Here is a 27,875-nt window from a genome sequence, read left to right as displayed (position 1 = left end):
GTTTGGGGCTCCTAGTTTAAATAAAGGGAACATTTCATTCGACCACATCCAAGGCAATCCTATACAATTGTGTGCCTCCAACATGGTAACAGATTGAGAAAGAATCACATATGGTTGGAGAAGACAGGTGTCCCAATACTTTTGTCTATATATTGTATCCGTAAGTGACAAAAAAAAACTATCTGGCTCCTTGCTTTGTTTATTTCCTTGTGCAGCAAAAAGAGCAATGAAATGACGTCTGCGAGTGAAATTTGTAATTGATGTGCGATTTGAATTTCAATAGAATGCACTGACCCCAAATCCACTGATGTAGAAATCAAACCAAGCGAGGGCATCACTCTTTAAAGTTTTATTTTATTTCACACTGACAATATGGAGTTCAATGGTAGATTCTTCATAATGCAACAGTATAGTGTGATGTTATTGGCCTTCTGGTTACAAATGTGCTTCAAAAAGACCATTTTTAATGTTAGTCATGTTTGATTTTTATACTTTATGAAAAATAAAATGAAAAATGTATACTTTGTAATCCCATGTAAACCACACACACACATGCCTACTCTCAAAGCTGTCTAAAGGTGATGCTTGCGTTTAAGATGTTATTGGAAATCAGATGAAAGAGAACCACATACCCACACTTTGACAAAACACAGACAAATGTAACTTAGAGCTATAGCAGTGTATGTGTGGTTAATGCAACACATGTATTACTGTGGTCAATATTTCCACCAATGGCTATAAAGGATTATTTGATTTTTCTTTTAATCCCCAAAATTATGTGTCCTTAATAATGTGTTAAATACCAAATTCAGGTAAAGATTCCAGCTCAATCTCTTTACAAATATAATAATATTTATCCTTATTTAATGGCATTGGTGCTGTTTACCTTCATAGATCATGTGTGTGTGTGTGTGTGTGTGTGTGTGTGTGTGTGTGTGTGTGTATTCGAGAAATATTTTAAAGGTCGCTCTCGCCGTAGAGAGCGGTGGAGAAGGCGCTGTAGTCCAGAGCTCCCGGCACAGAGCCGGGTCCAGTGTAAGATGGCATCCTGGAGATGCAGTACTCAGCCTGGTCATGAGGAAGCTCTCGTCTTAACTCGTCTATCAGGATATATGGCTGGAGGAGACATTCAGTTAGAGGAGACATTATGTATCTTTAGATTATTTGTATATACACTGTGTATTATCTTGGTTATACATATAATCTCACATATATTGTGCACACACATTAAATATACACAATATAGAAAAGATATTGGGACACCTGACATTTCCAACCATATTTGGTACTTCCAATACAATTATGTGCCTCCAATTTTGGTTCTGGATGTGGAAACATTACATTTCCCCTTTATTTTAACTAGGTTGCAACATGCCCCTGTGCACAAAGCCAGCTCCAAAAACATATGCTTTACATGGGTTGGAGTGGAAGATCTTGAGTGGCTTAATATTAAGCTTTGAGCTTAATTAACAGAACAAACTTCTCTTTTACAGAATTGGAACACCGACTGCCCTTGAGGCTACTGTATATGAGCACAAATGTCCACACCCACAATCCAGTCTAGTATCTTCCCAGAAGAGTGGAGGTTATTATAACAGCAATTAGGAACTGTGGAATAGGATGTTCATAAAGCACATATGAATCCTTTAGTCAGGTGTCCACAAACATTTGTCAATACAGTGTATATTGTGGTTTGACATGATCTAAAACTGATCAAGAGTTCGTCTTTTTAATGTGTAAATACACACACTCAGAACCATGATTATAGATACCCACACACACTCACTCTCACCTTGTCTGCAGCAAGGATCCTGAAGGATGCGACCACCTGATCTGCTGTGTCCGTGTCTCCAGTCTCCCTGGTCATAAAGTCGATGAAGGACTGGAAGGTTACCACACCGGTACCATTCGGGTCAACCAGCAGCATTATTCGTGCAAACTCCACCTCTCCCTGAAACACACACGAAGAAGCAATCAACCCGTATCCAAAATAGTAAATTGTACTTCAGCTGATTTAATACACACTACAGCTCTTCAGGAAATTCATCTTATTATTCAGTTGTTATAGATGATTTTACATATAGTTTTATATATACATGAATGTGAAACACAACAATGAATATTGTTGAAATGATGACTGTTTTGATTGGGTCATGCCTACCAGGTCATAGCCCATTGAAATGAGACAGGCCCTAAAATCGTCAGTGTCCATCGCACCATTCTTCTTCTGCAATGTCAAAGTTAATGGTCAGAGAAATGACAGACAAACAAAAGAGGAAACAAAAAAGCTTGCCAATGTTTACTACTGTTATTTTCTTATATTTAAATGTGCAATAATCAAAATAAAAAATTGTTTAAAGTAAACAGAGAACTTTACACATGTACAACAAACAATGATTTTATACTTCCTGTATATCTTGAATGACATATCTCGTTCCATTCACAAACTATACCTACTTTTCTCGGTTTGTCTGAATTGTCGTTGTGTATTCGGATTTGTTAATTTGTTTTTGCATTTGTTATTTAGTTTTTTGCATTTGTTATTTTGTTTTCGGAGTTGTTAGTGTTTTCTAATTTGTTAATTTGTTTTTCGATTTGTTAATGTGTTTTGCACTTCTCGGCCACAGTAAAATGTGGGTAAATGTTCACTGATCTGAAAAAATATAACAGGAAGTTAAATGAAGCTGTACCTCAAATGGAACACCTAAAACCTGGTCTGAGAACTGTAAAGAAGTCATTAGCTGAAATATTCAGTGAAGGCATAATAATTAACTGATCCGTGATTAGCACCAGTCTGAAGTGTACATGACTAAATGACTTAAACCTGATCTGAGTACAGTATCGGAGCATTAGCTATTGTTTTCAGTGTATGTATTAGAATTAAAGACTGATCTGAGGCCAGTACTATGCTATTTTTTGTTTCATGAATGTATAGTAACTAAAGACTGATCCTAGAACAGTATCAAGGAATGTGCTGAAGTGTTTCATGTGTGTGTTATATACAAAGACTGGTCTGGGTACAGTAACAAAGAATTAGCTGATAGTTAGTTAACATGATAATTCCCGCCTTGGAGGCCCGCATTCGTGACGGCTCTTTGGTGCAGGTGTTAATGTTTACAAATAGATTAAAGACTGGTCTGGGTACAGTAACAGAGAATTAGCTTTAATGTTTGGTGTATATATTATAATTAAAGACTGATCTGAGTACAGTAACAGAGGATTAGCTTTAGTGTTTAGTGAATGTATTATAATTAAAGACTGATCTAAGTACCATACCCGATCAAAATGTTTGAAGGAGGATCGGAACTCGCTCATTTGCTCCTGGCTGATGCCTTTGGCGTCACGGGTCAGAATCTGAGTCTCAATCTCATTAATGGTGCGAGCGATGGTGGTCAAGAGCAGCTCCCAACCAACACGGATATGCTGAAGGCAAAGAGTGAAAAAAATTTTTTTACAAATAAATAAAATAACTTTCAATAAGAAAAAAGTTTGATATAGTTAAAGTTTATATAGTTGAAATATATTTTTTAATCAGGATATTTGATATGATTGGACTGGCACATTACTTACTAATTATAGTTTTGCCGATGTTTTTTATAGTATTGTGTGTATGTATACCTCCATAGTGTAATTGGTGTGTTTGTTGTCAAATATGAGAGACTCTTGAATGAGCTGGTGGTCTCCCTCCAGTTTATCGATGTTGTGTTTATAGCTGACGATCACATGCTCGCATTGCTTTAACTGTGTCATCTGATCCTCCAAAGTTCCTCCCAGTTCCAGGGAGCATCGGCCAATCTCCTATTAGTCAATACACACAATACACACACAAAGGCTCATCTCATGATCTTCAAAATTCTATCAGTGCTGCCAATGCTCTAAATTAGATACTTTTATTAATTTTATGAGTTATAATTAATTATTAGCATTTAATCTGTAATAAATAAAATATTAGAAATGAGCAAATTTGGAAATACAGTTTAAAAATAATACCAAAATACATATTATATATAAAATATATGAAAAAAACTATTAAGTTTAGCTTGAATTTTTATCTATATTATATTATATTATATTATATTATATTATATTATATTATATTATATTATATTATATATAAATATATATATATATTTTCTCTTTTTTCCTGATTCAGAACTCAAAAAGCAATTCACATCATTTTCAATAGCATCAAAATACATCATCTTCAGCTTCAGCTGCTTGTGAATGTGATTTAGCTTCTTATTTAGTCTCTTTTTGCATTTGTATGTAAAAGTATGTCATAATGCACTAAATGCAGTACCTCCACCCGGCTTTGGATCCAGGGGCCGATGATGTTAGCTTGGGCAGCAAACTGGCGGCGGAGTCTCTCGTTAGCATGCTGTCGTGCTAGTTCCTCCTGCAGAGCACTGTCTCTCTGAGGAACCAACTTCTTCACCTATACCCACAAGCACACCCGCACAACACACACATTTAAATATATCTAATAAGAGTGCCCTAATATTTAGCAGTGTGTGTGTGCGTGCATGTGGTTTTGTGCCAAACCTTGTCCCACTTGCTCATGATCTCCTCGGTGCTGATGGTGCTGTAGGGGTTGGTGAGGTCACCACGGATACCGTAACTATTGAAGATCTTCTGTACTTCCTGTTGGATGCCAAGGATGGCCTGTCGCTCTGCATCTGCTTCCGGGAGAGTGGCTTTAAATTGTTCATGGGCTGTGATGAGAGTCTACACACACACACACACACACACACACACACACACTCATATTTAAAACATTACAATTTATATGCATTTTTATGTGTGTATTTATATGTATAGAAATAAATGCTAATTCACTGTACATGTGTGCACACACACCTGGACTTCCTCAATAGTGTGCACTATGAACATGTCCTGTAGGTCCTCCATGGCTCCCTCCATCCAGTTGTTGAAGGGAGCGGATCTCTTTGCATACTCTAGAAACAGCTGCTCCACTGTCTCTAAAAGCTTCTCAGTCCTCTGAACACACACACACACACACACACACACACACACACACACACACACACACACACACACACACACACACGCACACACTATTTAGTATATTTTTCCAAACATTAAATTCTGTTGGTTATAAAAGAAAAATAAACACAGACACATAGACACCATACCTCCAGCGCCTCTCTGCGTTTCTGGGTGAGAGTCCCTAGCTTGTCCCAGACATCACAGATACTCTGACATCTCTGATTCACTGCTGCTACATCATGATAGTCCAACTCACTGACACACACACACACACACACACACACACACACACACACACACACACACACAGAGTGAGCAAAAAAACAAAACAATGAAAACCTCGAAAAAATACCAAATTTGACTAAAATCTCAGAGATGCATTAATGCTTGTTTTAGGAAAAACATTAGCAATGCTCTAGTGTGCTGATGATACACAACATGAAAGATATAAAGAGGAAAAAAAAGATTAAATGTAACAATGTAAAAACAAAAGAATCCAGAGGAATGGAATTGGATTTACACTCCTAAATTATATATATATATATATATATATATATATATATATATATATATATATATATATATATGTGTGTGTGTTTTCTTTTTAAAATACAAATTCTTTTATTGATTTTTAATCTACAAACAATTGTTCCCCTTACAAGCTTTTTCTGTTTAAGGTTTATAAAACGTTTAAGTAAAATGAAATAATACAGTTTGTTACCATCAAAAGTCAAAAAGAAACATTCAACTTAATATCTAAATTAAGAGACTCCTTTCATAAAAGTTGGATAAATACACAAGCATATATATGTTATTCTCCTCACAGAACTCATCATAACACCAGTGTTCTCGTGCCCCTTACAGAGTTTCACACCTAAGAGAAGATGAGCAATGTGCATAAGTAAAGCCTTATAAAGTCACACTCAGGGGCTCGAGTTGTAAAGGACTTGCGCTGTTCCTGAAACGGTCGTAACTGACAAGCTGCAGCTTTCAGCTTCGATGTACTATACGAGGTCAAGCAGATTAGCGAGAAAAGCTACAAGGTGAACTAAACCTTTAGCTATGTAATGGAGGGGGAGAATGTTGGTATCATTATCACGTTCTCTGTCTGTCCGTCACACACACACACACACACACACACACACACACACACACACACACACACACACACACACACACACACACACACACACACACACACACACACACACACACACACACACACACACACACACACACACACACACTACTTTTGGAAACACACCCAGGCTCATGCTATCTTAGCAGGAGATAGCATGAGGTAAAATAGGCTAGAAGTGGCACACAGTGTGTAACATTGGAAGTTATTTTGGGTGAAATATATGTGAATGTGCATCATACAGAAGAATGCAGATATTTATCGTATGAAAGCAGGTTCAAATTATTTTTTGCCTGGAAACCGAATTGATAATACATGATTTAAGCCAGAACATGTGGGTAGAGCTTCTCATCCCATCAACACCTCTGACTGGAATCGATTATCAGTCAGCACAAAAATCTGCTTTGGAAGGCTTATGTTGCATTTGCAGGGTTTATATTTCATGATTTTAAATTTTAACCCCATGATTTCAATCACATCTGCCATTTTCTGCGTAGGTCAAATCCAAAATTACTTCCCATTTATTTTCTTTGTGTATGATGCAGGATTTAACATAACGCTGCCCCTTAGCTCCTCAAAAGTATTGCTGAGAAACATTTTTTTATTATTTATGGAAAATGAAAAGCTGCATGTGTGTATTTCCGCTAAAGATAAAAGTATTGCCACAATCTTTAGTCTGTTAGTGACAGTTTGTGCCTCTGTTATTTCCAATGAAAGAAAATTGTAATTAAAGTAGACCAAAGCCACATTCACTTCATTCTTCTCGCACAAATCTGTCCAGACGTTATAACTTTTTAACAGAAGTTAGTGGTCTACAGTCATACTTGAGTTCCTGTGCAATGGCAGCGATCTGCTCCACTCTGTCCTGGTGAGCTGAGAGATCGCTCTCGAACGCTTCATGCTTCCTCAGCATAGCTCGAACTTCCATCAGTGAAGCAGATTCATAGTCTTTCTGAATCAAAAACTCCTCCTTACCTGTTACACACAATTATACAATTCAAGTGTATGGATGCTATCTATCTGAATAAAATATTTATATATCAGTTAGATTTTGAAGATTTTTCCAAAACCATCACCTGAGGCCCAGGTCTCATGGGTGGTGGCTTTCTGGCGAAATTTCTCAGCAAGGTGATCGACTCGCAAGAGTTTGCGTATTTCAGTCAGCAGCCACTCCTCATAGCCTTTCTCTGCCTGCTCCAGACCCTGCCAGGCACTTGCTATGTCCTACACACACCCAAACATCTGTCTAAATCTTCAAAATTCATCTTAGGAGCATCTAAACTTTAAACATCCATGCAGTGAGTTATTCAGATGACAAAAGATTGGATAATGTGTTTATCGTGAGAGATGAAAATCCTGCATATAACAAAAATGTCAAACTTCTATTTACATCACAATTCACATCAGGTGTATGTAAACTCTGGCAGAATACGAATTCAATTGAAGTGAGTTATGAGATTTCTGTCTGTTTCTGCATGTTTCGTTTATGTTTCGCTGTCCTATGAGAGCTGCACCATTTTGTTCCAGTCTTCTGTTAGTAGCTTTTTTTGCAGCTGTCACTGGTCACAATAATAATCACAGTAGCGCTGAGAATCACATTTTGCTCACCAGAACTCATGACCAAGAAAATTGTTACAATGTGGTCCATCATGGTCCATCAGCCTTCTAGATAGTACACATCTTCAACACTAAAATATTTGGATGAGGTGTAAAATAAGATCTCTCCATGAGCGAGGTTGGTGACAAACATCTTAAAACAGCACCTTCTTTCAAACAGTGAAAACATGGCACAAGAATCTTATTATATTTGTGAAGAAAAATAAAATATTTTTTATTTACGGCACTTGGCAGATGTTTTTTTGTTACTGGTAACTATCATATCAATGAGTAAATGTTTTCTTTATGCTTTATGTTATGGTGTATGCTTTGGATCAGATTTAAGAACTCCTACGTGTTGTGTTATAAACCCTTTCTAATGATGTGAGTGTCCGACTCACGGACACCATCTTCCCCTCAGAGGGCATGAAGGCAGGCCGGTTGCTGATGCGCAATTTGGTCTGCAGTGTGTTAAAGTTGATCTCCAGCTGACATTTCTCCTGTACTTTGGGAGGCTTGTGAAGGCGACGGTAATCACGGAAATCCTCCAGCTTACGCTGCATCAGAGCCACGGACTTCTCAGTCATGCGGTTCTCCAACCATGGGGTTGTACGCCTAATCCACTCCAACAACTGAGGAGAAGAAGAGAAAAGGTCAGAAGAGCAAAGAGAAGAGAAAAGAAAGCAAGCAAAGCAAAGCAAAGCAAAGCAGAGCAGAGCAGAGCAAAGCAGAGAAGAGAAGAGAAGAGAAGAGGCACAGACTAGAGTTGCAGGTACTGTGTGTGTATATGTGTATGCATATATGTATGTGTGTATGTGTGTGTGTGTATGTTTGCGTGTGTGTATGTTTCTGTGTTTGTGTGAGTGTGAGTGTGTGTGTTTACCTCACTGGCCAGTCTTTCGTAATCCTCCATCAGTTTTTCGTTCTCCTGATTCACCCCCAAAATTTTACAGATCCGGTTAGCAGCCGTCTCAGCCTGCACACAAACACGGAAACATTGTGAATGAATGGTTAGATAGGTAGAAGGATGGTTTGGTGGATAAATAGAGAGATAGATGAAAAAAAATTTTGTTAATCATTGAATCACCCATGTTGCATTCACATTTAAACACTCTACCTGTTCAGCTCCAGCAAAAGCATGGTAGAAACACGACACATAAGTCATTATGGCTCTCTCATCCGGTTTTGGGGTGTTCACAATGTCTAGAGGAGAGAAGCAGAGAGGAAGAAAAACAAGGGATTAATTATTCATTAAATTACACAAAACTGATTTTTTGAGATATTGACATCTCTTATTTATTGATTAATCCCTAAAAGAGTAATAAACTTGAAACCAAATGATCTTGAGACTTTGTACAGTCTCATCATTGTTTGCCAAAAACATCTGGCACTGTTGAAGCACACACAGGTCATCCTCACCCTCTGCATCCAGCATTTTAGGAATATCCAGGTATTTCTCTGCCACATCAAAAGCCAAATTAAGATTCCCCAGAGGATCATCCTGTACAAAGCAAACATGTACATATACATTCAGTGAGTAGAGCGTATCAGTCAGATTCTTCAGGAAAATGTTTGATTCAACAGACATTGGAGTATATCTGTCAAATAATTACATTTTTTGGTGGTCAATTGAATGTAAAATATTAGGTTTACGATTTAAACATGGCTAATATGCTCTAGGGGTTAATTAAAAAGTGTTAAAAAGTTTGTAACATGCACTGAATCGAACAAATATTGCATTTAAAATAATAATAATCTACTACCACTACTGCTACTAGTACTAATAATAATAGTCTGTCTGTCTGTCTGTCATCTATCTATCTATCTATCTGTCTGTCTGTCTGTCTGTCTGTCTGTCTGTCTGTCTGTCCGTCCGTCCGTCCGTCCGTCCGTCCGTCCGTCCGTCCGTCCGTCCGTCCGTCCGTCCGTCCGTCCGTCCGTCCGTCCGTCCATTCATTCATTCATTCATTCATTCATTCATTCATTCATTCATTCATTCATCCATCCTATATAGGCAAAAGTCTGAGAGTCATAATCTGTTAGCTCTAAAATACTGGTTGTTGCCTGGTGTGCAGGTAGAGTTAAAATTCATCCCAGAGGTTGAGGTCAGAGCTCGATATCAGGTCACTCAAGATCTTCTACTCCCACTCTTTGTGCAAAGGGGAATTGTCATGCTGGAACAGGTTTGGGTCTCCTAGTTAATATGGACAAGTTAATGCTCCCACAATCTAAGCCCTCCTATACTTTTGTGTGCCTCCAACTTTGTAGTAACAGCCACATACAGTGTCCCAAATCCTCTGCCCATATAATCTCTGTATATATATAAATCTGTCTATTTATCTATTTATATGTCTATCTATTATTGTATAAGTGCATTAATTGGGTGTTTTAGCATATTGTCACACACACACACACACACACACACACACACACACACACACACACACACACAAATCCAGGAAGCGCTATTCGAGACTGCTATATTTTGAAGTCAACTGTTTCAAGTGGAAAATCATGCTGTGTCCTCTCTGAATAGTAAGCTTGCTAAACAGAACTACTGAATCTGAAAAACTGCATCTTAAAAAAAATCCTTTTTTGTCTGAATGACACTGTGATGTATCCTTCAAGAGTCTTCTAAAGCACCAATTGCAACCTGAATGAATAAAATGCAGCACATTCGAGGAGCGTATTTACTTTTTAACATTTATACCATGAGTTTTTTTTTGCTTGAACTCCTCAGCTGCTCATGTCTCGAGTCCCAAAACTGCTTTTCTATTCTCAGATGGATTCCGAACAGTGGACAACTGATCCCTCATGTGTGCATGAGTCAGATCAGATATCTGAGGTACCTGTGTGTGTGTGTGTGTGTGTGTGTGTATTGTTCCCTTTATACTGGTAAATGACCACAGCAGATTCACTGGGACCTTTCTGATGGCCCTTTACAAGACCACTGAGCCTGGGACAAAAAGCCGAGGATTACCCTGACCATAGTTTTACCTGGAGCCAAGTGTAACAGCTGTGTGTGTGTGTGTGTGTGTGTGTGTGTGTGTGTGTGTGTGTGTTCCCTTTTACTGAAGTCTGAACTGAATGGTCTGGTTTGTCTAAATACAACCTTTGACTAAGACAATTAAGATTTCATCTATGAATTACTTTCTTTCCACCTGCAGCTACACAGTGATGGGAAGTAATGAAGTACAAATACTTCATTACTGTACTTAAGTAGATTTTTTTTCTGGTATCCGTACTTTACTTCACTATTTATTCTTTGGACAACTTTTTACTTTCACTCATTAGATTTTTTACAAAAATATCTGTACGTTCTACTTCTTTCAATTTCAAACTAGGCTCGTTTCTTTAATCTATGCATTGACATGCTCAATATTTTTTCTTCTCATTATAACCTGAGTATCTGTACATCTATTTGAGCGAAGGATGTGTGCACTGATGCGTACTTTTTCAATCTCTGCAGCTACATAAGTTTATGCTTCTATTTCCCACATTATTATTATATTTTAATAGAATTATATTTTCAACTTTCATAGATTTTTTTACTATTTATATTTCAATGTTGATTGTTTTTGTTGATCACTGTACAGTGCTGCACTCATTCACTACATAATTACATCCTGTTGTATTAAGAGGATTTTTAATATTTGTATGCTGTGTTTGTAACAATAGATTCAATGACACGGTCCTCTAGTCTCTGAAGCGATTCCCCCTGACACAAAGGGACTAAAATAGCACCAGAAGAACGTTCCCTGTGAACTCTTTAGTTGAACCGGATGACCATAACACTGAGTCCGTCAGCAACACTGGCAGTTTATCAACAGGCATCTGTCGGCTAAATTCCTGCAGCTATTCTGGGGCTGGAAAACTGAAAGTCTCTCTATTGTGTCCAGAAAATAAAGTAGCAATAAACTTTGTTCGCTGCTAATCAAAAGCTAGCCAAAGTTTAGTTTCAGTATATTAACAAAAAATAAGTGTGAAAATTTTCAGAACCTACTGTACACCACAGACTGGTGGAAAAATAAAATCAGTGTGTGTGGTTAGTCCTATTGACATTCTCTCAAAAAGGTTTTGCATTGTAATGTATCATGATGACAAATCATTATTGGCACACCTACATTAGTGTGACCATTTCAAACCATTCCAGTGAGATCAAATCAGTTAATATTAGGAGTTAAAGGTTAGCTCGGGGGGATTGCACACAGGACACCTTGTTGAGCTTGGCGTAGTCGATGAGGTCGGGCCTGTGCCTGTGGATGAGGGCGCAGAATGCCAGGCCATCCTTCCAGCTTCACCATGATGATTAAAAGTTCAGAAGATCACCAAAGTTACCAAAAAATATTTCTGGACTAATAATTCACTTCAGATTATTTAATTGACTTGATTATAATGTTTAGGTCATGTTCAGGTTGAAAAGTTCAAAAAGCTTCAATTTAAATTTAATATCTTTAGCATAACTCTAAAGTCACTGTTATGCAATAGTATTTCTGTTTAGCATCTAAAAATACAGCTGTTACAATAGACTATGTGGAGTTTATCATTCATTCATTCATTCATTCATTCATTTTCTCCCGCTTATCCGTAATTCGGGTCGCGGGGGCAGCAGTCTAAGCAGACTTCGACTGCTGCCCAATCCTCATAGCACCGTCCCTTACGGTCCCTCCTGCAGGTGGTGAGCCCACGGGAAGGCGGCCCCACGTCACTCCGACGTCACGGACCTTGATAGTTCCCTCGTAAGGGACCCCCGGAGCATAGAGGGTTAAGGGCCTTGCTCAAGGGCCCAAGAGTGGCAGCTTGGCGATACCGGGGCTTGAACCCCAGACCTTCTGATCGGCAACCCAGCGCCTTAACCGCTGGAGCCACCACTCCCCCCTCCCCCCTGGAGTTTATCAATTAGATCTAATTATGTGAACTTTAAAATAAAAAATACAGTATATGGACAAAAGTATTCACTTGGACTATGAGACCCAAACCTGCTCCAGCATGGCAATACCTCTGTACTCAAAGCCAGTTCCATGAAAATAAGGTTTATATGGGTTGGAATGAAAGATCATGATCAGCTTTCTATAGAGCTTTAACCATAACCCTATTGAACACCTTTGGGATGAATCAGATCACTCACCCAACATCAGTACCTGATTTTGATTATGGCTGAATGAGCACAAATCTCCACAACTACAATCCATAAGCAAGTGAAACGTCTTCCCAGAAGAATAAGAGGGTATTATGAGAGCAATTGGGAACTAAATGTAAAATGAATTGTTCAAAAAGCAAATATGACTCGTGTTGTCTGCAAACGTTTGTCCATATAGTGTATCTAAATGGAAAAAAAGGACAATAGACATAGCATGACTAAATATGGAACAATTGTTCTTTTTTTTTATTGCCACTGTTCTGTTTATGAATGTGTGTTCAAAACCTTGTGACTGGTGTTCTCACTCACCTGACATGAAAGTTCTGTATGTTAACATTCCTGTATGGAGCTGTCTTCCTCTGACACCACAAGAGCAGGCCTTCTTTAGCTGAGGTTTCTGAAAGAAAATGTAAGCATTCAGGTTTCTGAACTTGATGTTGGGTCTCTGACTTTGTTTGGAAAATAGTAGCTTAGTGGTTAAGGCTCTGTGTTAGTGATCGGAAGATTAGGGTTCAAACCCCAGTATTGCCAAGCTGCCACTGTTAAGCAAAGCCCTTAACCCTCTTTGCTCCAGGAGTGCTGCATCATGGCTGACCATGTGCTCTGATCCCAGCTTTCTAATGAGCTGGTATATGTGAAGAAAGATTTGAACTGTGCTATAGTATATATGTAACAAGGAAAAGCCTCTAAAGTAAAAAAAAAAAAATGCCCTAAAACCCAGTGCACAAGGAGCAGAATGCTACATGAATCAGCCAGTTAGTCAGTTAACAAGCCAGCTAAGTAGCTAATGTAATCACATTAGATACAAATGGTATTGTCAAGGGCTAGGTGTGCTTAATACACTTTTACTGCGTGACACTGAGATAAACAAGGGCCTGGAGTGAAGCGGAGTGCATTCAAATGGAAATCGTTTTCCATGTCCATATTATCATTCAGATAATCCATGTAAGGAGTTACGCCTTATGGTCATTGATGTTTGCTGTGCTCAATGAATAAAATAATAATATATATGTATGGGTCCTAACATTTAGGATTGTGCTCTACTAATACAGAGAGATGCTCTACTAATAATAAAGCTGTTGGTGTTAACTTCTTGTAGCATTTTTTCTTTATATTTCGCATTTAAACGTTTTCTTGTCCTGTTTATCAACTTCATCCTATGCCTTATTTACCATATCATTTCAATGCCAAACAAAACCCTACTAGACCATTAGGGAATGTTTGCAATAGCTGTTTTACTCTATATGGAACTCTAACTGTATATTACTGCTCATTAGACTGAACACAAACTACCTGCGTGTTAAATATTCTAATCTCACACCTTTCTTTCAGCCAGTCACAATCGATTATTCACACTGTTTGGAAAAAAAACATAAGATTGTTATAAGAAAAAAAAAATCTCTTATGGTGTGTATAATTTTACTATATACCTTAATAAGTTATTCCCTTTTTAAAATCTGTTTTCCAACAATTACAATATTTCCATTTCAATTTTAAATGTATAGTTACAAGTTAGTTACTGTTTTCTTTTACAATATAGCAGACATGAACACTGCTTTTCTTCTTTCTCAAAATTAATGAAACTACAGACTTCCATTTAGTCATTCCATAAACAAAAATTCAATTTTGAAAGAGTTTATTATTAGGCTTTTTTATTATCACAGCTTATTGTTACCATAGAAACGATATCACGTTAGAACTAGTGCATGACCGTAAATCAGTGATTTTTATTTTTTAAAGCAATATCGCATTTTAAAAACAGAACAACAGTTTTGCTAATGGCAAACTACTGTGAAAATAATTTTAAATTCATCCTCTAAGAGCAGACTTTGAAAACAAATTTGTGAAGGTCTCAATAACAGACAAAATGAAGGTGATTGGTATAAGAACGATTAAAAATTTAATTTTAAGCAGAAAACAAATGTTATAATGTTTAATCTTCCACATTGACATTCTGATCCTGTCTTTCGTTTGCTATTGAAACGAAAAGATAATGTTGACAGAGCTGTCTTACATCAGAGTTCCCAAGTTAGCACCCTGATAGCGCCACTTACGCCTGTCAATCTCCTCACACTCGCATTCCTTAAATAACACAAAGCAAACCAGACAGCCTCTGTTTCCCGAAGTGACAAAGGAATCCAGTCGCCATTGCTCATGAGCAAACAGTGTCGAACCATCTGTGTTTTCTTTCTTGACCTTAACAAATATATAACCACTTTTATGTCGGAGTTGTTTTCAGCCTTCCTACAGTAGGTTCACCCCCTTGCTTTGCTCCTTGCACTGGCTTTTTGAAACTACTCGCATCAGATAAACACTTTGCCGGCAAGCATCAACCAAAAACAGACCAGCACCTGTCTCACCTGCACTGAATCACATTGCCTACAGGTTTAAACAATGCTCGACTGGTCTCAACATCTCTCAGGGTACAAAGAAGAAATGCCTCAAGACACTTCTATGTTCTGGTACCAAGATGGTGGAAGAAAATTCTGCTTGAGTCACTTGCAGCCTTCAAATGATGTCTAAAGACCTACCTCTTACAGAAGTACTATTCAAATTTCTCATAAGACCTTTAGACTGATGTGAATCTTAGCTTATGTCCTAATAAAAAATAAAATAAACCAGCATTAGCATGTATTTACTCACAAAGACCTTAAAGTAACGCTGCATAAAGGCATCAGGCAAATGTTAAAAATGTTAACTTATTCAACTTTACCTTATTTCTCACTTATATAAGTTTAACAAAATAATCCAGTACATGAGAAAAGGGTTAAAATCAATCTAGATATACATCTAAACCAACTCATTACACATAAAAAAAGGGAAATGGTTTATCCTCTATACATTATATAAGCTTACATTTCTGCTGAAGGAAAGATGTGCTTTGTACCTACTACTTAATTTACTACCACATACATTACATCTATCCTGAAGTACACTCTTGTATTTCAGCCTGATTTTATAACATCAGATCAGAAAGCATGAAGGTATTTACAATCTGGTTTCTCCTCAATGCTTGACTAAGTGTGCACTTACATGTATTAGAACTCCCCAAAATAATTTAACCACTCATCTTTTTCCACAATGAAATCAGAGTCTAATTCAGGACATGGCCGTTGTAACCAAGTGCACCGCTAAACATTGATATCAGCACCGATATACTCTGAAGATAACAATATTTCATTTTTTAATATACTAATTCATTTTTTTTGGAAGTTAGTTTCCATTCTAAGTTACATCTGTAAAAAGACAATCCTACCTTCACCAGCATCTCTCTTTTCTCTCTTTTCATTGTTAATAGTAAATCGGATATCTCCCTTACTTTTACCCTCTTCCTGTCTCAGTAAATAAGTGAATAAATGCAGCTTGCCTTACAGTACAACTCCTCTTCCCTGAATATGCAAGCAATGGGATTGTTCCAAAGTGCTTTACGTTAAAAAAATATCTCCAAATTAATGTTTAAGTCAAGTCAAGTCAAGTTTATTTGTATAGCGCTTTTCACAACAGATATTGTCTCAAAGCAGCTTTACAGAAAACAACAGTGAAGGTGAATGGTGTGCGTTTGTCCCTGATGAGCAAGCCGTGGCAACAGTGGCAAGGAAAAACTCCCTTAGATGATATGAGGAAGAAACCTTGAGAGGAACCAGACTCAAAGGGGAACCCATCCTCATATGGGTGACATCAAGAGTTTGGTCATAAATCTTTCAACAATACAGAACAATTTGTGATAATCATAGATCCAGCATCAGCTTCTCCATGCCAGGGCCTTTAAACACTCGGCATCTACTTCTCCATGATCATCCATAGATCCATAGGTTTATTTTCATATTTATTAATGCAGACTGCCCACCTGTGCTGTTACATGAAAACTTCTGACCAACTAGACTCCAGACTGTTTTAACTTGCCCAGCCGTTTCAACTTGCCTGGAAACTCATGAACTTCTCTCTAGTCATATCCGAACTTCCCAACAACCTTCACGACTCCCAAACACGGCTGCCACAGACTACAGTTCCCACTTACAATTACCAAGCTACAAATTAAGTGCGGCTGATCCTCTGGTTTCATCAGAACACTGCAGTTTCACAAAGCCATTTGTGTCTGCTGTTTCTCTCATTGCTGACTGATTGTCGATCCATCATTCATGTTTTTGTCCCCTTGAGTTTTCTTTATAGTAAAAAAAATTTACTGAACATTAAACAATGGTTGAGTCTGGTGGTGAATTGCACCAGATCATATTATAGCACACTTTATAACACAAACACTAACACCGCACTTTCAAACACACGCTCGCAAACAGCAGTGTGTCATGTGTGGTTAAAAGAAAGCTGGCCTTGGAGTTCACTTGTCTATATAATATTGTGTGTAGTAAACAATATACAATTTAGTTCTGAATATTTGATGTAATCCATGTCTCTTATTTCACATTAGGTTATGGTACAGTCTAACTACGTAGGAAATAGATTATTTCATTATTACATATATTCTTCTTATTATTATTTGTACCTTCTACGGAGATGTCCTGAATGGCGAATCTCAAGATGATGGTCCAGATCATTCCAAGAGTCATCTTCACGTTCCCGTCCACGATTTCTGCACACACAGCACATCAATATACACTCAGTGTGTCGACAAATGAGCTAGAGTTGTGTGAAAAGTCAAATACAACGAATCATACACTGTATAATATGTATGTTATCTACCTATATTGTATTATCAAAACAGCTACAACTAATATTGTGCCAGACACTGTGAAGAAAAAGGGAGGTGGAAAGAAAGGAAGTCAACGGGTGAGCTCTGAGATACTAAAAAAAAAATCAGATCATTGAACACTGATTTTGATTGATGAAGACGCACCTTCTGCTCCGATGGACACAAGCTTGACTCCTTTGCTGGTGATGTACTCGAGAGCTTTGTTGACGTTGGCGATTTTGTGAAATCGCATTTTCCCTCTGTCAGGTTTGGGTAATCTCTCACCTGTGACAGAAAAGAAAAAAGATGGCAAATTGATAAGAGGGTGGCTGGGAAATTATTTTTTTGTGTTTGTATATGTGCATGTGAATATACAGTATACCTGAGATAACTTCAAGCAGGAGCATGAGTTTGAGGCCATTCCTGAAGTCCTCCTCGATGTTCTCGATCTGTGTACCAGCCTTTCGCAGGTGGGAGTTACACCACGCAGTGAACGTCTAAGGGACACACACACATACACGCATGCAAATTTCAGACTATGTATCAATAACACTTATAGATTCTTTGGTTGACCATTGGGATGAACCTCTAAAAGGTTCTTATGGGTTATAAACAGTCATTTCCTTCACCAGAGTTTTTTTTACTTTCTTATAAAGTTAATAAAACAAGCTTTTGCAGGTTACCAAAACACTGATTTCTCTGTAAGTTAAAAGTCTAAAAGGCACATTTTTAACTGGATGTTTTAAAGCACCGACATTTGAGACTCCTTCCGTGAATGTCACAAAAACCCTCTTTCCAAATAAACTGTTTTTGGAAAGCAGAAAACCAGTGAAACAATTAGCACAATAACAACACAATGCTTATTAACAGACATAGAGAATTCCAGTCTAAGATATTACAATAGAAACTATAATGCCACTATATCTGTAGTGTATGCAATATTGTGTTTTTTTTTTATAGAAAACCAAGTCATTCTGTAGAATTAGAATGGAGAAATCAACATCCTTACGCTTAAATACTTGAAACAACTAATGCTTTATTGTTCCAAAGGTTGTTTGGGTGAATGTGTTACTCTAAAGGTATAAGATTACGGTTTAGCCAACGCCATCATCTCTGTGAGTCACACACCTGCCGGGTGGAGGATCACACACCATAAATCACCCTCAGACTTTCCTCTGACATGATGCCTGGGATTTCTTTGAGCAATTCCAGGAACAAGTCCATCTCTCTGACCTGAACTGATCTCCAGTAATATCTGACCTTCTCCTCACTTAGATACTGTAGAAGCCTTGTCATGTATAGATGGGGTTCATGTTTGTTATTCATACCCTAGGATCTCCGAATACTTATCCCTGGGCCACACACACACACACACACACACACACACACACACACACACACACACACACACACACACACACACACACACACACACTCCTATGTGAATAGATTGTGCAGAGCCAGAGATAACTGTAAGTCTAAAATGTCTTAACAATGTAAACTGAATAAAATGTATTTTTAAGTTTTTGTATTTTTATTTTTTTTAGTTGTCATCAGATCCTCCACTTAATTCAAACACAGTTTACACCATTCATACAGCACCCCCAAGCTACCATTTGGAGACCACTGACTTAGAGACCAAAATTCAGTTCCAGCATGACAATGCAGCTGTACACAAAACAAGATTGATGAAGACAGTGTGTTAAGGTTGCAATGGAAGAACTCGAGTGTCATTTAAAGAGCCTCTATCTTTACACTGAACACCTTTGGGATGAACTGGAACACTGACTAAAGTCTGCAACTCTGCATCTGCTTAATCTCACTAAGGTTCTTGAGGGTGAAAAGGTCTTTATACTTGTCACATGCACTTTACAGCACAGTTAAACTGTAATTCTTCATTTTAAAATCAGTCAAATTTGGGAAATATCAAGTTTTACTCATAGATGAGTCAATTAGGATTTTGTATGGTACCAAAGGCATGGAATTGGCACGGATTTATTACTCCACATTCCACTGACATCTCTCTAAAATGTGTCCCATAATAGACCATCTCACAAGACCTCCTACTGTTTATCTCCACGATAATCAACGGGTCCTTATCTAGTCATGTGCCAACTACCTTTAAGCGAGCGAGGGTTATTCCTATATTGTATTCCTATTCCTATTTTGAAACCTGCTCTGGATCCATTGGACATAAACAACTACAGATCGGTATCACTTCTCTCTTTTCTTTCTAAGACTCTGGAACACATTGTTTTTAACCTGAACACATTATTTCTGTCTATCTATCACAGTACAAAGTCCAAGATCCAAACCAGTCAGCCTACAAAGCAACACATTCCACAGCTCTTTTGGCTGTCTCTAAGAAACTACATGCTGCTCGATCAGCCAAGCTGTCATCTGTACTCATCCTTCTTGTCCTCTCAGCAGCATTTGACAGAGCCAACCATAAGTCTCTCATCTACCCTCAGGAGCCTCGGTATCTGCGGAGAAGCATGGTAATGTTTCCTACCTGGAAGGCAGCTCATACCAGGTAACATGGAGGGGGTCCACATCTGCTCCACACAGACTCCTCACTGGTGTCCCACAAGGCTCAATACATGGTCCTCTCCTTTTCTCCACCTATACTCACTATCTTGATGAAGTCATATCCTCACATGGGTTTTCTTACCTGTGCTATTCCAATGACACTCAACTCATATTCTTCCTTCTCTCAGATAACACAGATTCCACTCAAATCTCGGAATGCCTGGCAAATCTCAACCCCAGCAAAACCGAACTGCTGGTCATCCCAGGTAATTCATCTCCAGGTCAGGATCTCAGAATAACTTTTCATTAATCTCTATATAACTCTCTTCCCTTTAGCCACCACTCACAACCATAGGATAACTATGGACAATCAACTCTCCTTTTCCTCACATGTTGCTAATGTGACCTGTTCTTGCTGGTTCCTTCTTTACAACATCAGAAGGATTTGCCCATTTCTGTCCACACAGGCTGCTCAGGTGCTTGTTCAGTCTCTTGTCATTTCGAGACTGGACTACTGCAACTCTCTGCTGGCACGTCTGCCTCTAAACACTATTCGTCCATTGCAAATGATCCAAAAAGTAGCTGCGGGACTTGTGTTCAACCTGCCCGAGTTCTTTCACACCACTCCACTGCTACGCTCCCTCCACTGGCCTCCTTCACGCATCAGATGCAATACTGGTACTTGCCTATGAATCGAAAAATGGACCAGCAGCCCCTTACCTCAGAGACCTCATCACTTCTTTCACTGCACTACACTGTCTGAGATCATTAAGTGCTGCTCAACTGGTACCACCTTCTCTCAGGGTAAGAGGTAAGTATACCTCAAGGCTCTTCTCTGTTCTGGCACCGAGGTGGTAGAATGAACTTCCACCAGATGTCCCAACAGCAGAGTCACTGTCTATCTTCATGCGACAGGTGAAGACATACCTCTTCCTGAACCACTTAGACTAGCACAATTCCAGGTTTGCTTTGTCTTTTACAAAAAAAGGAAGTTGCTAAAGACCAGGGACCTACTAATTTTTAGCATAGAGTACTATAATTTGGGACACAGTAATTCAAATTCTTATATCTGTTTTAGTAGAGATAGCATTATAAAATAAAACATAGCACTGCATTTTAATTAGATGCAAAGCTTTACAAATTGCCTGCAATATTTAAAAGTTCTATATGTAATTCCTTGTAGAGCTACCTCATCCCTTATTTTTAGCTTTTGCCTAATGGCCTACTTCTTCTATTAATTATTTTTGCTCAACCTTTGGACTGTGTCTTTGACTGGATTTGTCTATGACCTTGGGCTGTTATTTTGACCCTGTTTTAAACTCTGTAGATAGGTTCGTGTTCTGTATCTTGAGATCTTGATTACAGTGACATTTACTGAGAGAGAAAATCACACAAGGCGTAAAACTTGTTTGAGCAGACGGAGTGCTAGTTGAACTAGACCCTTTTACAACATTATCTTTAGAGGAAACAGGAATACAGTGTATATAACAATACTATTAACAATACTATATACAGTATATATATATATATATATATATATATATATATATATATATATATATATATATATATATATATATATATATATATATAAATAATTAAATCTAATTAAATTTTTAACAACAATCTACTTTTAAACAAAACAGATTTGTAGTCTGAGCACCATTCCTTAGATTTTCATTTGTTTAGCAGCTACTAAGTAATAGAACAACTCATAGATTATAGTTACTGGTTTCTGGCATCACACACTAACCAACTGTCGCAAATTCCCAGTGCTATTACCAGTGTGCGAATCCTGCTTTAATGTCACATACTTTTGCCTATGTTCCCATGCCTTTATTCTGTTGTAGTACTGTCTCTATCCCTGACCTGTCATTGGTTAGTTGCTCTATTCTATTGTTTTCACCTGTTGTGTGTTTAGTTCATGGTAAGTTTAGTCTATTTATATCCTGTGCTGTCATAATATGGTCACAAAGTCAATACGTCTGACCTTTGTTTTCTAGCTAACACATTTGTTCAGGTTTTTAGACCCGTATTTTGTCTTGACTTATTGATGTTGCCTGGTCTTGGACTGCTCTAAATAAGGCACAAGTTGAGTTAGTGACCTTTCCTCACTTGCTACATGTCACAGTCATGTCATAAAATATTAGATAAAGTTTTACACGCCTACAGCCTGAACATTTATACATAAAATTGTCTTGAATGAATATCAGTCTATGCTGATACAAGCTTTTATAACTTAATTTGTATACATGGGTTTAAATCCCAGCACCACTAAGCTGCCATTGCTGGGCACTGCCCTTATCCCTCAATTGCTCAGCTGTATAACTGAGATAACTGTAACTTACTCTCGATAAGGGCATCAAAATACTGTAAATGTATATGACAAAACGAAGTCATGTAGACACACTTCTTTTTATGATATTCAGTGACATAAGGTCTTTAGTTGTTCTAATATGTATTATCAAATAAGGTTTAAATTATATTATCTAATACAGTGTACTTTAATTAACCTAGTTACCCATGCACATTAAAATCAACATCCTTAGAAATAAACAAAACTGAACAAAGGGAATGGTGTTTGAGAGAGAGTAAGATTGTAACCCGAATCATAACTGAGCTTTAAGCCATTAAAAGCAGGACTGAACCTGGTGTTGTCATCACAGAGATCAAAGCTTTAACGGTGCAGTCCAGAGCGCATTCTTGCCGAGGTAAGGTAAAATTAGCTTGTTGGCAGGGTATGCTGTGATAAGAGAGAGAGCGATGGATTCGAGTACGTGGGATGGGCACGAAGATGTGGAAGCTGGCCGTGACCCAAAGACTAGGATTGGATGGGAAAGAATTTCATTCATCCGCGGGGAGAGTGCGTGTCAGTTTGCTGAAGAGTGAACGATGTGGTGTGGTGTGGTGTGATGGACAAGTATTGATTTATACAATGGAAAATGCTAGTTTATGATTGGCTGGGTACAATAACAGCACATCCTAAAGTGTAAAGGAACAATGTATAAACTTGTGATGTGCCCTGAATTCAGTTCAAACAGCAATCAGAGCTACTGTTATAGAAAACCAACGCCTTTTGCTCAATCAGAATCAAGAATTTTTATCAAAGTGTGCTGTAATTAGAAGAGGAGAATGTATGGAGAGTTTGTGTGCTAAAGATGAATAGATGTCCTAGTTATAGCAAAGCCCCGCCACTTCACAGCTACTCAGCTATTGTTCCAAACAAAGGAATTCCTTGTCAAGGACATCGGATTAAACCACATACAGCCTTTTGGTCCTGGGGGTTAAATTTAGCCTCAGCATCCTCGCTAATCCTGAGCACGTCATCATGTGTCAGAAGCCATCTGTCGACAGCAAGCACATACCGAGCCTCTCAGGCTGTCCAAGTGCCGCTATTGTTAGCGATGATGCAGGATTGGGTGGTTTTCTGCATTATAACAACTATATAGCTAGTAATTTTTACTCACTGAAAGAAGGAATGGAAGTCCTGACATTTCCATCCCATTCAATTTTCCCCATCATGTAAAGTAGGAAACCCAAACCTGTTTCAACATCACAATGCCTCTGTGAGTGTCATGAACAGATGGTTTACTTTGGTTTGAGGGGTGGACAATCTTGAGTGGCCTGTTATAGAGCGCTGACCTCAACCCTATTGAACACCCATGGGATGAATTGGAATGCTGACCGCACCCCAGGCCTCCTCACCTCACCTACATTGGTACCTGACTTTTCTAACACCCTTATGGATACAATGGGCACAAATCTCCAGAAGCACAAGCATTTTTATATACAGGGAAACCTCGGTACTCGCGAACTTGACACTCGCAACCTCGATAGTTGTACTTAAAAACGACATTAAAATGTTTGAAAATCTATGTTATTACTCTATTATTCATTTAAAGTAAAAAAATAACATTTAGGACAAGTAATATACAATGTTTGTTGAGTTTACAGTACAGTACATGTACAAGTCTCCTTGAAAAAGGAACCATCAAAAGGCGAGAGTCAAAACCTTGCCATATTTTGTTACTCGCGACGGGTCATAGAACGTAACCCCCGCGAGTATCGAGGTTGCACTGTGTATTAAATAGTAGCAGCAGCAGCTCTGTGTGTCAACAGTGACATTATGCATCTACTATGTGATACTATGCGATTGCATCCTGAACGTCATCCTATGAACCATCAATCCCATGTGATGAATTGTTCAGTGTCTCAGAGTCTCTTGTCTGTCATTTTGCATGCAGTGTGAAACAGTTTTTTTGTTTTTTTTTAATTAACAACTGACTGCTGCAAAAGCTAAAAAAAAGTCATAGCCACATCTTGAAAAAAAGATTAAATGACTAAAGGTGGATATGTACATTAGAGGTGATGATACAGTGCACAATATAACCTTTTCGAAAGTTTATAAAACAAAATAGAGATAAATAGTGAGCTTTCTTGGGATGTAGTTCACAAAGTTCTAACTTACCTGTGCAGTATCTGCTTGTTCTGTAAATTCTGTAAAGCTGCTTTGAGACAATGTCCATTGTGAAAAGCGCTTTAGAAATCGACCTGACTTGTAGTCTTAAAAGTAAAAATTGCCCTATTATTGAACATTATTTAAACAGGAGAGTTGTTTCAGGCTGAAATAATACACTCTGAGAAAAGGAATCTGCCAGCAACCACTAAAAGTATAGTTTAGAAACTTTCAAGGAATTCTGAAGTACTCTTCCAAGAGTGTATATTTGGAAAAAGAGAAGCAGAAACTAAGCATACAGTATTTGCTGTAACAAATACATATAGGGATGTTTTGTACATTTATTTTGGGCTGAAATGCTTTTTTTATTTATTTATTTGCATTTAATAAAGAATGACATATCACAACATTTCATCAATTTTTAGGTTAACAGTTTATCCAAGCGTCTCTCTCTCTCTCTCTCTCTCTCTCTCTCTTCTGTTCTTAAAGTGTCTTAATTGAAAAGATTGTGTTTAATTATGTAATAACTTTTGGGATGTTTTGTTTAATGTAATTTTGACTGAAACACTCCTTCAAGGGTATTCTAGGAACTAAAGGTCATGCTAAACTGCGAAACAATGCCATTCGTCCTGGGCTTTAATGAAGGAGTATTGAACTGACATTTCAGTGTCTGAAATTATCCACTTAAACATAGTAATAAATAGATGGACACTTTTTTCAATTAATAAATATATGAAAATGACTACGTGGAATTTTTGCACAAGTTTCTTAGTATCCACTAATACAGACTTCACAAAGATCAGTTCAAGCAAAACTTCATGATCTGCTCCGAGTTGATCTCGTGCTTAAACAGACCAGATTCTCAAAACACAGCAAATTCTTTTTAAATATTTTTTTCTTTCTTTTTTTGTTGTGCAAAACAGTGCACATGAATCAACATCATGTATTTTTTATATGTAAGCTGAAATGCAGAAATGCATAATTATGACTATTAAACATAAAATATATGGAACATGTCGTTTCATATTTCTCAATGATGATTTTTTTGTTTGTTTTAAGCCAGATTTTCATTGTGGATACGTGTGTGTGTGTGTGTGTGTGTGTGTGTGTGTGTGTGTGTGTGTGACCTTGCGCTGTTGTTTCTCCCAGGCCGGGTCCAGCAGAAGGTCTCTGTCCCACTCATCCTCCTGCAACATGTACTCTTCCTGATAGAAGCCGTTATCGTACGGTACCGAGTTCTCCATCTCAATCATGTCGTTCTCCTCCGGGGCCGCGCGCGCGCTCACGTCTTTATTTTATTTTCTTGCTCAAAGGGACAGTTTTTTCTTTATTTTGTTCTCGCGTTTTTTTTTCTTTTTTAAACCCTCGAGTGTATTTGGATCTTCCTTTTTTTTCTTCTCTCACTCCTGCTGTCCTCCCGACCTGCTGGCCACGCGCGCGCACCGGCACAGCTGCCAATTAATACTGGCAGGTCACGTGATCTCTCTCTCTCTCTCTCTCTCTCTCTCTCTCTCTCTCTCTCTCTCTCTCTCTCACACACACACACACACACACACACACACGTTCTCTCTCTCTCTCTCTCTCTCTCTCTCTCTCTCTCTCTCTCTCACACACACACACGTTCTCTCTCTCTCTCTCTCTCTCTCTCTCTCTCTCTCACACACACGGTCTCTCTCTCTCTCTCTCACACACACACACACACACGTTTACTCTCTCTCTCTCTCTCTCTCTCTCTCTCTCTCTCTCACACACACACACACATACACACGTTCACATACAATCCGATTTCGTTTACGAATCAAATCCTTCTGTCTGAATCACTTAGTGAACGGATCCAAGCCTCATGAGTCCTTTGAGTCAGTTGAGTCAGTAGGGATTCTGCTTGCTTTTCCCATGGAATTCCACTAGAGGGCACTCGCCGAATTCTTAGGATTTACCGAATCCGTGGACTCATTAATCCCACTCACAAATCCCTCTGATCCGCCAGATCCGCTGAATCCCACTATTCAGGTGGATCAGCCAAGACACGTATAGGACCCCTGAAACTGAGTCTTTTGTGTTTCTGACCATGCAGGAAGTTTTCTGAACTACTTTAGTCAGCTACTTTGTTGCTACAGTTTCTTGCTAACAACCACTTTGAACAACTGTGGTGGTCAAGGCTGGTCAAGAATAGGTAAAAACAACAACATGGCTTTTTAATTGTAACTTCCACTATGTAAACTGCATTTAAAGATGGAATATAGGCTGTATTAAAATAACTGTTTTTATTTACAAATAACAAAATGAGTTTAAAATCATTAAATACAATCAAATTTGATAAAAGTAGTGGGCTACATTAATCATATAAGATATTTCCCACCTGTTTTTCCTTTGTTTTTCTTTTTTTTTTTCTTTTTAAACAGCTGGGGTCTTAGCTGGGGTGATAACGGCTATATCAAGATGTCAAAGAACAAGAATAACCAGTGTGTGATTGCCACAACAGCCGCCTATTCGCTAGTTTAAAGGGACATGTATTAATGGTTAAGTGATGAATATACAGTATAATATAATATAATATATATCCCTCTCCTTGAACTGCCACCTTAACGTGGTGGAGGGGTTTGAGTACTCGAATGACCCTAGGAGCTATGTTGTCCGGGGCTATATGCCCCTGGTAGGGTCTCCCAAGGCAAACAGGTCCTGGGCGACGGGTCAGACTAAGAGCGGTTCAAAACCCCTTATGAGAGATACTACATCAGGGACCGTGACGTCGCCCGGTATGGCGCAGCCGGTATGTGAGCGCCTGGTGGCCGGGCCTTCCCCCACAGGGTCCGGCCGGGCTCAGCCCGAAGGAGCGACGTGGGGCCGCCTTCCAGTGGGCTCACCACCTGCAGGAGGGACCGTAAGGGGCCGGTGCTAAGAGGATCGGGCAGCAGTCGAAGGCGGAGGCCTCGACAACCCGATCCCTGGACACGGAAGCTAGCTCTAGGGACATGGAATGTCACCTCACTGGCGGGGAAGGAGCCTGAGATTGTGCGTGAGGTTGAGAGGTTCCGACTAAAGATAGTCGGGATCACCTCTACGCACGGCCTGGGCTCTGGAACCACACTCCTCGAGAGAGGATGGACTCTTTACAACTCTGGAGCTGCCCATGGTGAAAGGCGTCGGGCTGGTGTGGGTTTGCTTATAGCCCCCCAGCTCAGCCGCCATGTGTTGGAGTTCACCCCGGTGAACGAGAGGGTCGTTTCCCTGCGCCTACGGGTCGGGGATAGGTCTCTCACTGTCGTGTGTGCCTACGGGCCAAACGACAGTATAGAGTACCCGGCCTTCTTGGGGTCTCTGG

At 38.7% G+C, this 27,875-nt stretch overlaps 1 protein-coding gene and 1 long non-coding RNA gene across 2 annotated transcripts in view; one reads left to right on the top strand and one right to left on the bottom strand.

Moving 5' to 3' along the window:
• LOC310727961 overlaps positions 1–6,167 on the top strand; it is a 222,422-nt gene extending 216,255 nt beyond the window's left edge. The window contains exon 2 of the long non-coding RNA XR_014534135.1: positions 5,887–6,167. This is a non-coding gene — a long non-coding RNA (uncharacterized lncRNA). The remainder of the gene's footprint in view (positions 1–5,886) is intronic.
• On the bottom strand, positions 335–26,001 carry actn2b (actinin, alpha 2b). The gene is made up of 21 exons (XM_083544597.1): positions 25,681–26,001; positions 17,951–18,065; positions 17,734–17,853; positions 17,383–17,469; positions 13,191–13,278; positions 11,958–12,036; positions 9,161–9,242; positions 8,859–8,944; positions 8,625–8,717; positions 8,143–8,373; positions 7,222–7,369; positions 6,970–7,120; positions 5,154–5,262; positions 4,858–4,998; positions 4,543–4,725; positions 4,301–4,435; positions 3,619–3,798; positions 3,277–3,423; positions 2,162–2,227; positions 1,793–1,951; positions 335–1,116 (listed from the first exon to the last, which is right to left on the bottom strand). Exons 1-21 carry the CDS (start codon positions 25,804–25,806, stop codon positions 958–960), a joined length of 2,685 nt encoding a protein of 894 aa, XP_083400723.1. The 5' UTR covers positions 25,807–26,001; the 3' UTR covers positions 335–957.
• Between the last annotated feature and the right edge of the window lie 1,874 nt (positions 26,002–27,875).

The sequence above is a fragment of the Silurus aristotelis genome (genome assembly GCF_946808225.1).
Source record: "Silurus aristotelis genome assembly, chromosome: 6".
Taxonomy (NCBI): domain Eukaryota; kingdom Metazoa; phylum Chordata; class Actinopteri; order Siluriformes; family Siluridae; genus Silurus; species Silurus aristotelis.
The sequence above is the reverse complement of the archived record's forward strand: the minus strand, read 5'-3'. Positions and strand labels throughout refer to the sequence as shown.

What these genes read in the sequence shown, in the direction of transcription:
- actn2b (XM_083544597.1), bottom strand. Translation starts at nt 25,806, where the DNA reads ATGATTGAGATGGAGAACTCGGTACCGTACGATAACGGCTTCTATCAG. An exon ending in CCTGCTTGAAGTTATCTCAG is followed by an intron (nt 17,854 to 17,950) that starts GTATACTGTATA and finishes TTTCTGTCACAG; the next exon opens with GTGAGAGATTACCCAAACCT. An exon ending in TTTCAATGGGCTATGACCTG is followed by an intron (nt 1,952 to 2,161) that starts GTAGGCATGACC and finishes TGTGTGTTTCAG; the next exon opens with GGAGAGGTGGAGTTTGCACG.